The sequence below is a fragment of the Panthera tigris genome, chromosome B1 (assembly GCF_018350195.1).
Source record: "Panthera tigris isolate Pti1 chromosome B1, P.tigris_Pti1_mat1.1, whole genome shotgun sequence".
In the NCBI taxonomy this organism is placed as follows: domain Eukaryota; kingdom Metazoa; phylum Chordata; class Mammalia; order Carnivora; family Felidae; genus Panthera; species Panthera tigris.
The window spans coordinates 192,392,846-192,409,047 of record NC_056663.1 but is presented as its reverse complement, the minus strand read 5'-3'; the positions used below and the strand labels follow the sequence as shown (position 1 = coordinate 192,409,047).

Below are 16,202 nucleotides of genomic sequence, written 5' to 3'. Positions count from 1 at the left end.
TTTTTGCACTTCACCCTCTGGAGAACTTTTGGCCCAGGAAGTCCTGTGGCTTGATTTTTCACTTTCCTTAGGTCTCTGCTGAATGTCACAGATGGTCTTACTGCTAAGGAACCTTGAGAGAGGACAGGCAGGGCATATCCAAGACTAGTCACTCGATTATTTATTGAACCACCACTTGGAGTGCTTACAGCATGCCAGATACTTTTCCAAGCACATCCCATGGGTTATGGAAGCAGGTTGTAATAGCTAACATTTATTGAACACTCAGCCTGTGCCAGGCATGGTGCTAAGCACATTGTAAATGTGAACTCTCTTAACCCTCACCATACCCCATGAAGTAGACGCTGCCATTATCCCAGTCTTAAATCTGAAGCACAGAGAGATCAAATAACGTGCCCAGTATCACTCCAGTAGTGGGTAGAGGTGCCGAGTTTGAACCCAGGTTTCATTACTGATGCCACTTGAGTTAAGGGACGAGGCTTGAGTGGAGCTTTTGAAGAGGGCTGAGCAGGCATTTGTCAAACTTGTCAAGTAGAGGTAGGGCACCCTCCCTCTCCTTCTCCCCCCACCCCACAGACAGCATTGCTTATGGGCAGGTGCAGAGGTAGGCAGCCGGCCTTCACACTTTCCAGGAGGGGGTGTGGCTACATTGTAAAGTGCAAGGTTGAACAAGGGAGCTGGTGGAGAAGCATAAGGATATATTGTGTTTTTCCGGGGCCTGCAGAGAAAGCTTAAGGAGGCCGCTTCTTCCTGCAACTGCAAAGCGTGGTCCTTGTCTGCTCAGGAGTCTGGAAGTGAGCGGCGGCGGTAGTCGTAGAGGCCTTTCAAGTCCTTGAAATCCTTATTGGTCCTGCCGGCCAAGGGACTTTGGAAGAGGGGGCGGGGGTGGGAAAGGAAGCCGTGCAAGATAAAGGGGAGGTGCATTTTCAGAACCGGGCTAGCTCCGTCCTCGCTTTCGGACCGGCCGCGGGTGGTCTCTCCTGCAACTTCGCGAGCGGACCCCACGGCGGACCCCATGGCCGACCACAGGTTCAGGCCCGTGTCCGGGGAGAAACCCTGCTGCGACATTTCCAAGAAAGCCCGGATCTGTCTCTGCGTGGTTTTCGGTCTCCTGGTCGTGGTGATCATCGCGGTGGTGGTGGGGATCGTGATGTGGCGCCAGCCGCCCCAGCACCAGGAGTGGAAGGGGGCGGGCACCACCGCCCATTTTTACGAGATAATCCTCGGACGGTGCTACACCTACACCCAAATCGTGCGACCCGAGCTGGGGTGAGTCGGCGTCCGGTGGCGCGCGGCGGGGCGCGGCGGGGCACCGCGCGCGAAAACAAAGCATCTTGTATTCCGCCGGAGAGCCTGCCGGCCAGTGCCGGCTGGGGAGCGCTGGCCTTGACGTTCCGCGCCGCTCGCGGGAGCGCCTGGCGTCGGCACCTGCGCGCGCGGGCGGGCGGGGAGCGCGCGGTTCCGCGGCGGATCCCTGGGCGCAGACGCCCGCCTTCTGGGCAAGGTGCGCGGCGCCGGCGGGGCCCCCCTCCGCGCTCGCCGCCGCGCTGCAGGCGCGCAACTGGTGGGCGCGGAGGATCGCGGGCGCTCTCTGCTTTGCAGGGGACTTCTGTGCGCGGGCTCTGGCCCGGACAGTTACCGGTGACACCTGCCTGGTTAGGAGGCTTCTGGAGCCTGCAGGTGTGTGTGTGTGTGTGTGTGGCGGGGGGAGCGGGAGGGGAGGGGGGAGGATGGCATCAGAGGGGCCAGACCACTACAGTGAGTTTTATTCATGAATATAAAACAGCACTTCTTGCGCCCCCAGGGATAAATGGGACAGAGAGCTCAGTGACAAAATTAAACCAAAACACTAACTTTGGAACGTGAGATAAAATTTACACTGTCAGGTGCATCGGTTCGACGCATCGGTACCCACCCTGAAAACACCACCCACATCAGTCTGCGGAACCTTTCCAGAGGGTTCCTCTTTCCTCCTCCCACCTAATCACCCCCAGAGGGAACCGCTTTCTTGACTTTCATTCCCAGGGTTTGGTTTCACCCACAGAACTGATTTTTGAAGTTGTGCATGAAGTAGAACCAGCCGGAAGCAAAAAGCTACTTCTCAGGCTGCCAAAGGCGGGCACGGGAGCCACAATTTCTGTTAGGAGTGTGGGATCGCGCGATGAATTCCGCCTGCAAACCACCGGCAGCCCGGGGAGCCGAGCGGTAAAATCCGCACCCCAACCCCCCACCCCACCAGCCTCCCCGCGCGCTTTCCGCCCCCCGATTCTTGCACATTTTTTTCCAGGCCAACGATTGCCGGGGTCGGTCCCGTAAGTGTTTTGCTTCCCAGTAATTAGTTAATTGAGAAATCAGAAGTTGAGGCGTTTCCCTTAGGCTACACTTAAAGTGTTGATAAAATCAAGCGCTATCTATCCTGACTTGGTAATGATCGACGCGGACGTTTAAGTTTCATTTCATGTAACAGTTTTAAGATTTATGTTGTTGTTCAATGTAAATTCACGCTATTGGTTAGATTATCATCACCGGGTAGCAAGCCCGAGGCTCCGTAGGGACCACGTGACTTTTTTAATGTTTGTCAGGGCGCCCGGTCAATATTAAACACACACACGCAGACACTATGTAAATGGGTTAATAATTCATACGGTACCACGTGCTTGTCACTTAAGAAATATGAAATCACCGAGTCCCGTAACAACTAACTGTGTGAGGCACTTGACTGCCGCCCCCATTTTAGAAACGAAGAAATTGAAATAGAGTTTGAGTCAATCGCCCAAAATTTGGATCCAGAAACTGGGCTCACCCCCTGTGCTATGTTGCCTATGTATGTCCTGTATGTAGAGTGACCGCAGAATTTACTATGTCTGGGACATTTTGAAGACAAAGGGGATGCTGTTACTAATTATGCTGAGTCCATAGACTTATACCAGAACGTATGGTCACTTTATCCTCGGAGAGTTTAAGGACACAACTTCGGGAGTGACACTGGCTGGGGTTTAAATCTCGGCTCTGTCAGTCACAGTGTAGTTTTGGGCAAGATACTTTCTCTGGGCTGCAATGATCTCAGAATGGAGAATGGAATGATGTGGAAATTCTTCCACATGTGGAAATTCTGAGGATTAGGAGGAATAATCCCGATACACACAAAGTGTTAATGCTATTGTTTTTGGAAAGGCAGTATCACAGTCACCTTTTAACAAGAATAAATAGAGATCAAGGCCAACATGAAAATGGATACCTAGTATTAAAGCTATTTAAATTACAATTCAGTGTATCCGTCCTCCATGTTGTTTCCTTTTTTTTTTTTTTTAAGTTCATTTATTTTGACAGAAAGAGAGTACAAGCAGGGAAGGGGCAGAGAGAGAAGGAGAGACAGAATTCCAAGCAGACTTCACACTGTCAGCACAGAGCCGGGTGGCAGGCTTGAACTCCCAAACCTTGAGATCATGACCTGGGATGAGATCAAGAGTTGGAAGCTTAACCCACTGAACCGCCAGGTGCCCCAAATTTATGTTGTTTCTAATTTTTTGTTTTACTGTTATTTTTTAAAAAATTGAACACATGGCCCTGGAGATCTTTCCGTGTTAGCACAGGTAGATTTACCTCATTATTAAAAAAAACAAAATTTTTTTTTTAGTGTTTATTTTGTTTTTGAGAGAGAGAGAGAGAGAGAGAGAGACAGAGAGAGAAAGAGAGAGAGAGAGAGAGAGCATGCATAGGGGAAGGGCAGAGAGAGAGGGAGACACAGAATCTGAAGTAGGCTCTGAGCCATCAGCACAGAGATCATTACCTACAACCTTATGTCTGTGGGATGACTGGGTGACCCAAGAGACAGGCAACAGCTGTCTTAACCCACTGAGCCACCCAGGTGCCCCTGATTTATCTCATTCTATAGGGTAGAGGTAACTATTTCGGTCCACAAAAATTCATTTCCAATTTTCTTTTTTTTAATTTTAAAAATATTTTTATTTATTTTTGAGAGAGAGAGAGAGAGAGAGAGAGAGAGAAAACGAATGAGCGGGGGAGGGGCAGAGAGAGAGAGAGACACAGAATCTGAAGCAGGCTCCGGGCTCTGAGCTGTCAGCACAGAGCCCGACGCAGGGCTCGACCCCAAGAACCGTGAGATCATGATCTAAGCCAAAGTCAGACACTTAACCAACTGAGCCTTCCAGGCACCCCAAAGAAATTGAATTTTTAATTTAAAAACTACCAAGAAAGAAATCTCCAAGCCCAAGTGGTTTTAATGTAGAATTCTTCCAGATATTTAAAGAAGAATGAAAACCTATCCTACACAATTTCTTTCAGACATAGAAGAGGAAGAAATAATTCCCAATTTTTTTTATAAAGCTAGTATTGCCCAAACCAGACAAAAACATAAAAATAAAAAAATGAGAAAAGAAAGAAAAGAAAACTTCAGATCAATATTCCTCATAAATACAGATACAAAAATTGTGTTTTTTAAAAAAAATTTTTGACATTTATTTATTTTTGAGAGACAGAGAGAGTCAGAGTGCAAGCAAGGGAGGGGCAGACAGGGAGGGAGATACAGAATCCAAAGCAGGTTCCAGGCTCTGAGCTGTTAGCACAGAGCCCGATGCAGGGCTTGAACTCACAAACTGTGAGATCATGACCTGAGCTGAAGTCTGATGCTTAACCAGTTGCCCCTATTTATTTCTTCTTACGGGCATTCCTTATATATTGTAGATCACGTATGTAGTATTTTCTTTCTCTCTGCTTGTTGTCCTTGGAACACTTATAACTTCTGTTGCTCCCCTGACTCTTGAGACTTTAACTTCAAGGTTATGACTCTGGTCACTAATCTCCTTCTTTCTATGTTGTTGAAAGTCTGGCATGCTATTTCCCATGTAGTCATACTTCTCAGCATCAGAAATCTTTTCCCTGATGAATTCTGAGATCATTCCTGCGATCCTCTTTTCCCATCCACTCCTTGCTGGGTCACTGTTCCCTGCTTTGGTCTTTTATACTGGGCCAGAACTTCACTTTATGTCAATTATTCAACCTTGTAATTCCATTTTGACCTGGTATTTCTAGTTCTTCTTACCTCTGTAGGTCTTTATTATAACTACGTGTTAATATACACAAATTTGACATGTTACGTGATCCCAGGCAAAACAAAACCAGTATCAAAAACAATGTATATGACAATCGTAACTATATAAAACTGAATGTAAATGGAAGAAAGGCAGTGAAATACGGTACTGCTGGGTTAAGGGAATTGTTAACGGCTGATTCTTATTATTCCGCCACTGATTTTAGGCCTTTAATAAGTTTCTTGTAGATTTCTTTCCTTATTATTCTTCAGTTTCAAATGGTCTACAATTGGCATCTTGCTTATCTGTGACTACATAATAAACGACTCCAAAACTTAGTGATCTAAAGCATAAAGCATTTCATTATTCTACATGACACTTGGATCAACTGGGCTTAACTACGTGTTTCTTCTGCTCCTTGTGATGTTGGCTGGGACTGGAGTTATTTGGGGGCTCAACTAAGTTGACATATCCAAGATACAGGGGACATCACTCACATGAGGGACACCATGGAGGGGTCTGCTGAAAGGCTGGCATTACCTGGGATGCTGGAAAGGTGGACTAACTATCACAATGTCTCTCTGCTGTCTCAGAGTCTGGGAGTCCCAGCACTGATGTTTTGACCCTGTGAACATGGTTTACTGGCAGCCCCTGGATGTGATTACTGCCTCGTGACCATTTCTTAGTTTGATATTCTTTTACCAGGAAAGACTAAGAATGAAAAGCAGCTTTATTTTCCAACCCAGCAAATCCTGACTTGGAAATGTTTGTTCTTGATTCTGTCTAAAAATGAATCTGTACCTTATCGTGTGCGGTGAAAAGAAATGAGGTGCGCCTCTGACATTCTACCTGGAAATCTCCTTAGGCAAATTCCTAAATTCCTCAAGTATTTCTATTACTGCGGACGACAGTGCTACCACAACCATCTAACATGGGTCAACTTTTTCTTAGGCTCCAGTGACAGTTTCCTTCCTGTGTGTCCAGCCTTTAGGAACAGTCCCCTTAAGGTCTTTCTGTCTTTCTTTTTTCTTTGTAAAGTTTTATTTACTTAAGCAATCTCCACACCCAAGGTGGGGCTTAAACTCAGAACCCTGAGATCAGCAGCCCTACACTCCTCTGAGCCAGCCGGGTGCCCCTCCCTGAGGTCTGTCTTACCCCAGCCTGCCACTCACTCCCAATGCTGGTGCCACGCTGTGGTAGTCGGTGTTCTCCAGGGAGAGGGAGAGAGTGAGAGAGAGGTGAGGAGGGGCGGGGATGGGGGGAGAGGAGATGTTTATTTTAAGGCATTAGCTCCCATGATTGTGGCAACTGACAAGTCCAAAATCTGAAGGGGGTGCAGACAGGCTAGAGACCTAGGGAAGAGTTGATGTTGCAGCTTGGGTCCGAAGGTTTATTTGCTGGCAGAATTCTCTTTTTCTTGGGGGAGGTCAGTCTTTTTCTTAAGGCTTCAGCTAATTGAATGGGGCCCATCCACATTATGGAGGGCAATCAGCTTTACTTAGAGTCCATCCATTTAAGTGTGACATCCACATGTGTGTGACCAAATATCTCGGTCAAGTGTACACAGAGAATGAGCGATCATGCTCATGTGTCAGGGTTCTGTTACAAATCACCTCACTTCCGGGTTCCACTTTCTGTTTTGGTTACCTATTGCCGATAAACTACCCTAAACTGTAATGACATAAAATGACAATCACTTACTATCTTTCAAGATGCTGCGTGTTGGCTAGCATCAGTTGGATGATCTGCTTCACTGAAGTCATCTGGGGGGTTGAGTCGACTGGAACGCCCCAGACGTTGTACTTGTGTGGTGGTGCTGTGGTGCGTGGGCAGAGCGGGGATGGCCAGGGCTCTTTTTCTCTCTGTCATTTCAGGGCGTCTCCTCCTCACAGCCCCCCCACATGACCTCACCGTGGTGCAGCTACGTGTCTTCAGAGTTCCTCAACTCTTTCCAGGGGAGCCTGGGTCTAGACCCCTAACTAGCACAGCATCTCTTCCACTACATTCATTCTTCAGGTTAAAGCGGTCACCAGGGCAATGAGAAAGAATGAAATAAGGCCCTTTGTAGCAACGTGGATGGAACTGGAGGGTGTTATGCTAAGTGAAATAAGTCATACAGAGAAAGACAGATACCATATGTTTTCACTCTTATGTGGATCCTGAAAAACTTGGCAGAAACCCATGGGGGGAGGGGAAGGAAAAAAAAAAAAAAAAGAGGTTAGAGTGGGAGAGAGCCAAAGCATGAGACTCTTGAAAACTGAGAACAAACTGAGGGTTGATGGGGGGTGGGAGGGAGGGGAGGGTGGGTGATGGGTATTGAAGAGGGCATCTTTTGGGATGAGCACTGGGTGTTATATGGAAACCAATTTGACAATAAATTTCATATATTAAAAAAAAATAAAAAAATAAAACGGTCACCAGGCCTGTCCAGGTTCAAGAAGAGAGAAAACAAGCTCTACTCTGTGATGAGAAGAGTAACAAAAATTTTGTGGACAGCTTTAGTCCTTCCTGTATCTTTATGTTAGCTTTTAAATTTTTTAAACCACTTTAAAAATTTATTTATTTATATATTTATGTATTTATTTATTCATTTATTTATTTTTGAGAGAGAGCAAGAGGGAGAGAGAGAGAAAGACCTCAAGTGCGGGAGGGGCAAAGGGAGAGGGAGGGACAGAATCCCAAGCATGGAGCCCAACGTGGGGCCTGATCCCAGGACCATGAGATCATGACCTGAGCAGAAATCAAGAGTCAGATGCTTAACCAATGGAGCTACCCAGGGATCCCTTTATGTTAGTTTTAAAATTTTTATTTCTTTCTTGTCTTTTTTGTTCTTCTGTGACATCGATTGCTCTTTATACATTATTACCTTTTATTAACTAGATTTAACAATGATAAAAAATGATACATGCCTCCTGGAATGTAAGCTCATTGAATCTAGGGGCTTTTTGTTGAGTGGTATATATTTATGACCTAAAATAGTGCCTGCAATACAGTAAGCAAAAATAGTTAGTTGAATTAAATGAACGGTATACAAGCCAGTATATTACGAATAATAAAAACAAACAGAGCTATAATAAATATACCTCCCCAACAAACTTCCATACCATTGCTCCCAAATCCCCATCAATCTCTATTTTGGGTTAATAGAGCATTGATGTTTCTTTTATATAATAGCTTCTCAGTATTTCTTTGTAGGTCTTTGGACTTTATCTTCTTTATGTGTTCCTTTTCCTTCATTTTCCTTTTCCAAAATCTCTTACCCCCATACAAATCACTTTCTGTCAGTCTTTTAGTGTGGGTAGGCAAGTATTGAAACTTGTCCCTGCTTATCAAGATGGAAATTCCTTAAGTTAAACCAGGGGCAGAACATTCCGGAACAGGTGACACGTGGTTCTGCTGTCTCAAGGTCACACCCAGGAGCTGCATTATGACCCAAGATGGCCCTGGGCACGAGACCTAAGAGTCGTGTGGCCAAGACTCACCAGAGTGTTATCAGGTGCTTTTTGCTGACAATTTGGAAATATTGGTACTGTGGGAGACTGTCACCTGTCCAGGCAATAGTCAGGAGCCAGGGAATGTGGGTGGAGGGTGGAGCAGAGTCTGCAGGTGGAAATGGAGAGCCAGCACCCAGGGAGAGATGGGCCTCCAGGGAGGTAGCCAGAGGTGTAGTTCAGTTCCAGGAATCTTACTGCCTTGGAGAAGACCAGCCCTCCCCATGAATTTCAGGCATTGATGATAGCTGCTGGCTGTTCAGGAACAGGAGAGGGCCTTCTTCTGATAGTTCCCTTCTTCCCTGCCCCATACAAGCTGGGGTTCCTGAGGGAAGATACCGTTTTACTCACCTCTGCATCCTTTTTCGTCCAGCACATTGCTTGTCACATTATAGTCCCTTGGTAGATGCCTGCTAAGGCGAACTCAGTGAAGTCCTCATCATGCTTGTTGAAACATAGACATACACAGTATTTAGAGACTCAATCAGAGAACATTCTTCATCCATCTTAACTTGCTTTCTGATGATCACAGAAAGATCATCTGCCCTGTGCCTGCATTGACTATTATTTCTGATTCCTTTTTCTTCATTTCACAATTTCTTTTTGTTTCTCCTTCCTCTTCAAAATTTCTAGCAAGATTTCTCAGGGACCAATTCTTCATTTTCACTTCCCCATGACTCCCATTTGAATGACTACAGCATTTTATTAACTTCTACTCAGTGAAATTTATGAGTCCACAATGTACAAAATACAAATTCCTACAAACACATAATAAAGATGCACGGTGCGCCTGATGCTGGGGCTCCTGCGGGGGGAAGTGGGGTTCAGAGAGGAAGAAAACACCAGTCCTGCTGTCCAGGGTCCTGAGGGGAGGTCTGGGAGGACTGAGGGGAGGTCTGGGAGGACTGGCCTGGAGACAGTGCTGCTGGGCAGTGTGATCTGTAATGGCACATGGGTGTGTACGTGGATGAGAGCGGCTCCTTGGAGGGAGGGGTGGTTTCTGTGCTCTAAGCCCTTTGCTAGATTCTGTAGGGGTAAGAGGTACTCAAGTACCTGTCAAACAAGAAAATATGTGAATTGCTCTGAGCCAAGTGCCTGCACCATGCCACAGAGTTTCAGACATGAGCACCATCCACCTGGTGGACCAGAGTTGGGAAAGACTTCATGAAAAAAGTCACGTATGAGGTCTTACTTTTACCATAGAATTTCAGCAAAGGGTGTTCTGAAGAGTGTGTGTTAACCTGTTGACTGAACCTGGGAGACAGATAAGATGGTACTCTTGGAGGAAGACTGGCCAATGAATGGACCAAAACTCTTTAAAGGCTGTAGGACCTTGGCAGGACCCCACTGGTGAGAGTGTGTGAACCTCATGTTGGCCCACCCACAACCTGGACCCTCTCAGTGTGTGAGAGAATGAGTGTGAGTGTATTTGCACAGGACAGAATTCTAGCATATTTTCCCTGTGGGTGATGGGATGACCACCAGCTCAGTGTCTGTATTCCCAGCTAGACCCTGAACATCATTAGAGCAGAATGAAGTTCATGGCCTCACATTCACCTGTGTGTCCTCGATGCTTAGTTCTATCATCATGATTATCAGGCTTCCTTTAACCCCATTTTTCATTCTGGGGCTCTGAAACAGAGACCAGTAGCCAGAGTCTTAGATGCACCTGACTAAACATGGAGGGCAAAATAGGGAAAGTGAAATTGGTTTCAAAGTGTAGGCCTGGGTGCTCCTGTTGATTACAAATGTGGAAGTTGGGCCATAGAGCTAAGTTATCTCTGGAAGGAAGGGTGGAGTACAAATGCAAACACAGTGTGTTTAGAACTTCCAGACTTGAGCTGCTACCAGGACACCTGAGAAAATGTAGCTCTGGGGTAGAATCTTCCAGAAGAGGAGCCTGCTTGAAAGTCTTGGGAACACATCAGATGGCTGAGTAAGGAAGGATAGAGGTAAGGGAAGAGGGAAAAGGAGAGACGTTACTTCTGTGATTTGCTTTAGAAGTTCCTAGAAAGGTCACGAGTGCTCACTGCTGACATCCAGTCCGTGCTTCTTGTTCTGGTGTTATTATTAACAGCTGAGGGAAGTGGCAGTCTTCCTCCTGTAGAAAACTTGTTCTGTATCACAGTGGACACTCATGACTTGTCTGCTTCCTCCTTTTGTCTTTGGAAAGAAAGCCCTTGAAAAACAGTTGCCAGAAGTCCATTTAGAAATTTTGAACAGAGAAAGATTGGGAGTCAATGTTTATGGGCTGTCTACAATGTACTCAGAAATTTATATATATATTTTAATTTACCTTACTTATTTTATTTTTATTTATTTATTTATTATTTTTTGCTTCTATTTTTTAATTTAAATGTTATTGAAATTTAAATTAAAAAATTTTTAATTTATTTTTGAGAGGAAGAGAGAGCAAGCGTGGGAGAGGGGCCAGAAATAGGGAGAGGAAGACACAGAATCTGAAGCAGGCTCCAGGCTCTGAGCTGTCAGCACAGAGCCTGATGCAGGGCTCGAACTCATGAACTGTGAGATCATGACCTGAGCCGAAGTTGTATGCTTAACCAACTGAGCCACCTGAGAGCCCCTAGAATATTATTTTTTAACTTATTTATTTATCTATTTTTGAGAGAAAGCATGAGTGGGGGAGGAGCAGAGAGAGAGAGAGAGAGAGAGAGAGAGAGAGAGAGAGAGAGAATCCTAAGCAGGCTCCACACTGTCATTATGGAGCCCAATTTGGGGCTTGAACCCATGAACCGTGAGATCATGACTTGAGTTGAAGTTAGACACTTAACTGACTGAGTCACCCACATGCCTCTATTTAAATTTTAGTTAATTAACATACAGTGCAATATTGGTTTCAGGACTAGACTTCAGTGATGAATCACTTACATACAACATCCAGTGCTCATCACAACAAATGCCTTCCTTAGTGCTTATCACCCATCTAGTCCATCTCCCACCCATCTCCCTCTGTCACCCATAGTTTGTTCTCTACCATTAAGGATCTCTTGTGCTTTGTTTCCCTCTCTTCTCTTCCACCCACTTCTCATATATTTGTCTGTTTTATTTCTTAAATTCCAAATATGAGTGAAATCATATGGTACTTGTCTTTCTCCAATTGACTTATTGTGCTTAGCATAATACATTCTAGCTCCCTCCACATCATTGCAAATGGCAAGATTTCATTCTTTTTGATGGCTGAGTAATATTCCATTATGTATATATTCATATATATATATGTATAAAACATATTCTTTTTAAAAAAAATAATTCATTGTCAAGTTAGCTAACTTACAGTGTATACAATATAGTCTTGGCATTAGGAGTAGATTCCCATGATTCATCCCTTACATACAACACCTAGTGCTCATCCAAACAAGTGCCCTTCTCAATGCCCATCACCCATTTTCCCTGCCTTCCCAACCCCCCACCCCCATCAACCCTCAGTTTGTTCTCTGTATTTAAGAGTCTCTTATGGTTTGCTTCCCTCTCTGTAACTTATTTTTCCTTCCCTTCCCCTATGGTCTTCTGTTAAGTTTCTCAAATTTCACATATGAGTGAAAACATATGATATCTGTCTTTCTCTGACTGGCTTATTTCACTTAGCATAATACCCTCCAGTTTCATCCACGTTGTTGCAAATGGCGAGATTTCATTCTTTTTCATCACTGAGTAGTATTCCATTGTATATACATGCCACTTCTTTATCCGTGCATCAGTTGATGAACATCTGGGCTCTTTCCATAATTTGGCTATTGTTGATAGCGCTGTTATAAACATTGGGGTACAAATGGGGTACAGCACTCCTGTATCCTTTGGATAAATTCCTAGTAGTGGTATTGCTAGGTTGTAGGGTAATTCTATTTTTAATTTTTTGAGGAACCTCCACATTGTTTTCCAGAGTGGCTGCACCAGTTTGCATTCCCACCAACAGTGCAAGAGGGTTCCCCTTTCTCCACATCCTCACCAGCATCTGTTGTTTCCTGAATTGTTAATTTTAGCCATTCTGACAGGTGTGAGTTGGTATTTCAGTGTGGTTTTGATTTGTATTTCCCTGATGCTGAGTGATGTTGAGCATCTTTTCATGTGCCTGTTGACCATCTGCATGTCTTCTTTGGAAAAGTATCTGCTCATGTCTTCTGCCCATTTCTTCACTGGTTTGTTTGTTTTTCAGGTATTGAGTTTGGTAAATTCCTTATAGATTTTGGATACTAATCCTTTATCTGATATGTCATTGTAAATATCTTTTCCCATTCCGTTGGTTGTCTTTTAGTTTTATTCATTGTTTCCTTTGCTGTGCAGAAGCTTTTTATTTTGATGAGGTCCCAGTAGTTCATTTTTGCTTTTGTTTCCCTTGCCTTCAGAGACATGTCAAATAAGAAGTTGCTTCGGCCAAGGTCAAAGAAATTGTTGCCTGTTTTCTGCTCTAGGATTTTGATGGTTTCCTCTCTCACATTTAGGTCTTTTCATCCATTTTGAATTTGTTTTTGTGTATGGTGTAAGAATGTGGTCCAGTTTCATTCTTCTGCATGTCGCTGTCCAGTTCTCCCAGCACCATTTGCTAAAGAGACTGTCTTTTTTCCGTTGGCTACTCTTTCCTGCTTTGTCAAAGATTAGTTGGCCATACATTTGTGGGTCCATTTCTGGGTTCTGTATTCTATTCCGTTGGTCTATGTATCTGTTTTTGTGCCAATACCATACTGTCTTGATGATTACAACTTTGTAATACAGCTTGAAGTCTGGGATTGTGATGCCTCCAGCTTTGGTTTTCTTTTTCAGCATTACTTTGGCTATTCAGGGTTTTTTTGTGGTTCCATACAAATTTTAGGATTGTTTGTTCTAGCTCTGTGAAGAATGCTGGTGCTGTTTTCATTGGGATTGCATTAAATGTGTAGATTGCTCTCAGTAGTATCGACATTTTAACAATATTTGTTCTTCCTATCCAGGAGTGTGGAATGTTTTTCCATTTTTTTGTGTCTTCTTCGATTTCTTTCATAAGCTTCCTATAGTTCTCAGCATACAGCTCTTCTACTTATTTAGTTAGGTTTATTTCTAGGTATTTTGTGGTTCTTGGTACAATTGTAAATAGGATCAATTTCTTGGTATCTCTTTCTGTTGCTCCATTATTGGTGTATAGAAATGCAACTGATTTCTGGACATTGATTTTATATCCTGCGACTTTGCTGAATTCATGTATCATTCTAGCAGCGTTTTGGTGAAGTCTTTTGGGTTTTTCATGTAGAGTATCATGTCATCTGTGAAAAGTGAAAGTTTGACTTCTTTGCCAATTTCGATGCCTTTTATTTCATTTTGTTGTCTGATTGCTGAGGCTAGAGCTTCCAACACTATGTTAACAACAGTGGTGAGAGTGGACATCCTTGTCTTGTTCCTTATCTCAGGGGGAAAGCTCTCAGTTTTTCCACATTGAGGGTGATATTAGCTGTGGGCTGTTCATATATGGCTTTTATGATGTTAAGATATAGTCCTTCTCTCTTGACTTTCTTGAGGGTTTTTATTAAGAAAGGATGCTGTACTTTGTCAAGTGCTTTTTCTGTGTCTATTGACAGGATCATACGGTTCTTACTCTTTATTCTATAAATGTGATGTATCACATTGATTGATTTGTGAATATTGAACCAGCCCTGCATCTCAGGAGTGGATCCCACTTGATCATGGTGAATAATTTTTTTTTATATACTGTTGAACTTGATTGGCTAGTATCTTGTTGAGAATTCGTTAGGGATATTGGTCTGTAATTCTCCTTTTTAGTGAGGTCTTTGGTTTCGGAATGAAGGTAATGCTGGCTTCATAAAATGAGTCTGGAAGCTTTCCTTCAGTTTCTATTTTTTGGAATAGCTTGAGAAGAATAGGTATTAACTCTGCTTTAAATGTCTGGTAAAATTCCCCTGGGAAACCATCTGGCTTAGGACTCTTATTTGTTGGGAGATTTTTGATAACTCAATTTCTTTGCTGGTTATGGGTCAGTTCAAATTTTCTATTTCTTCCTGTTTGAGTTTTGGTAGTGTGTGTGTGTGTCTAGGAATTTGTCCATTTCTTCCAGATTGTCCAGTTTGTTGACATATAATTTTTCACAGTATTCTTTCATAATTGTTCATATTTCTGTGGTGCTGGTTTTGATCTCTCCTCTTTCATTCATGATTTTATTTATTTGGGTCCTCTCTCTTTTCTTTTTGAGAAGTCTGGCTAGGGGTTTATCAATTTTGTTTATTCTTTCAAAAAATCAGCTCTTAGATTCATTGATTTGTTCTACTGTTTTGTTTTTTTTTTTGTATTCTATATTGTTTATTTCTGTTCTAATCTTTACTATTTCTCTTCTTCTGCTGGCTTTGGGCTTTCTTTGCTGCTGTGTTTCTAGTTCTTTTAGGTGTGTGGTAGGGTTCTGTATTTGGGATCTTTCTTGTGTCATGAGATAGGCCTGGATTGCAATGTATTTTCCTCTTAGAACTGCCTTTGATGCATCCCAAAAGGTTTGGACTGTTGTGTTTTCATTTTCATTTGATTCCACATATTATTGAATTTCTTCTTTAATTTCTTGGTTGACCCATTCATTCTTTAGTAAGATGTTCTTTAACCTCCATGTATATGGAGGCTTTGTAAATTTTTTCTTGTGGTTGATTTCAAGTTTCATAACGTTGTGATCTGAAAATATTAATGGTATGATCTCACTCCTTTCGTATTTGTTGAGTGCTGTTTTGTGACCAAGTATGTGGTCTATTTTGGAGAATGTTCCATGTGCACTTGAGAAGAATGTGTATTTTGCTGCTTTTGGATGGAAAATTCTGAATATATCTGTTAGGTCCATCTGGTCCAGTATGTCATTCAAGGCCACTGTTTCCTTATTGATTTTCTGCCTACATGATCTGTCCATTGCTATAAGTGGAGTATTTATTTTTTATTTTTATTTTTTAAAAAATTTTTTTTCAACGTTTTTTATTTATTTTTGGGACAGAGAGAGACAGAGCATGAACGGGGGAGGGGCAGAGAGAGAGGGAGACACAGAATCGGAAACAGGCTCCAGGCTCCGAGCCATCAGCCCAGAGCCTGACGCGGGGCTCGAACTCACGGACCGCGAGATCGTGACCTGGCTGAAGTCGGACGCTTAACCGACTGCGCCACCCAGGCGCCCCTATAAGTGGAGTATTAAAGTCACCTACAATTACCGTATCTTTATCAGTGAGATTGTTTATGTTTATGATTAATTGATTTATGTATTTGGGTGATTTCATATTGGGGGTGTAAACATTTACAATTGTTAGCTCTTCTTGATGGATAGACCCTTTAATTATTATATAATGCCCTTCTTCATCTCTTGTTACAGTCTTTGGTTTAAAATCTAGTTTGTCTGATATAAATATGGCTACTTCAGCTTCTTTTGACATCCAGTAGCATGATAGATGGTCTCCATCCCCTCACTTTCAATCTGCAGGTGTCCTCATGTCTAAAACGAGTCTCTTGTAGGCAGCATATAGATGGATCTTGTTTTCTTTTCTTTTCTTTCTTTTTTTTTTTTTTTTTTTATCATTCTGATACCCTAGTCTTTTGATTGGAGCATTTAGTCCATTTACATTCAGAATGGTTATTGAAAGATATGGATTTAGTATCATTGTGTTCTCTGTAGGTTTCATGCTTGTGGTAATGC

At 43.1% G+C, this 16,202-nt stretch overlaps 1 protein-coding gene across 3 annotated transcripts in view; it reads left to right on the top strand.

Moving 5' to 3' along the window:
• The first annotated feature begins 693 nt into the window (after positions 1 to 693).
• The window catches only part of CD38 (CD38 molecule), a 61,207-nt gene continuing 45,698 nt past the window's right edge, over positions 694 to 16,202 (top strand). For all 3 annotated transcript variants that reach the window (XM_042984898.1, XM_007093754.3, XM_042984897.1), the window contains exon 1: positions 694 to 1,269. In XM_042984898.1, the coding sequence (XP_042840832.1) occupies positions 1,016 to 1,269 (254 nt within the window). In that variant the 5' untranslated portion in view covers positions 694 to 1,015. The remainder of the gene's footprint in view (positions 1,270 to 16,202) is intronic.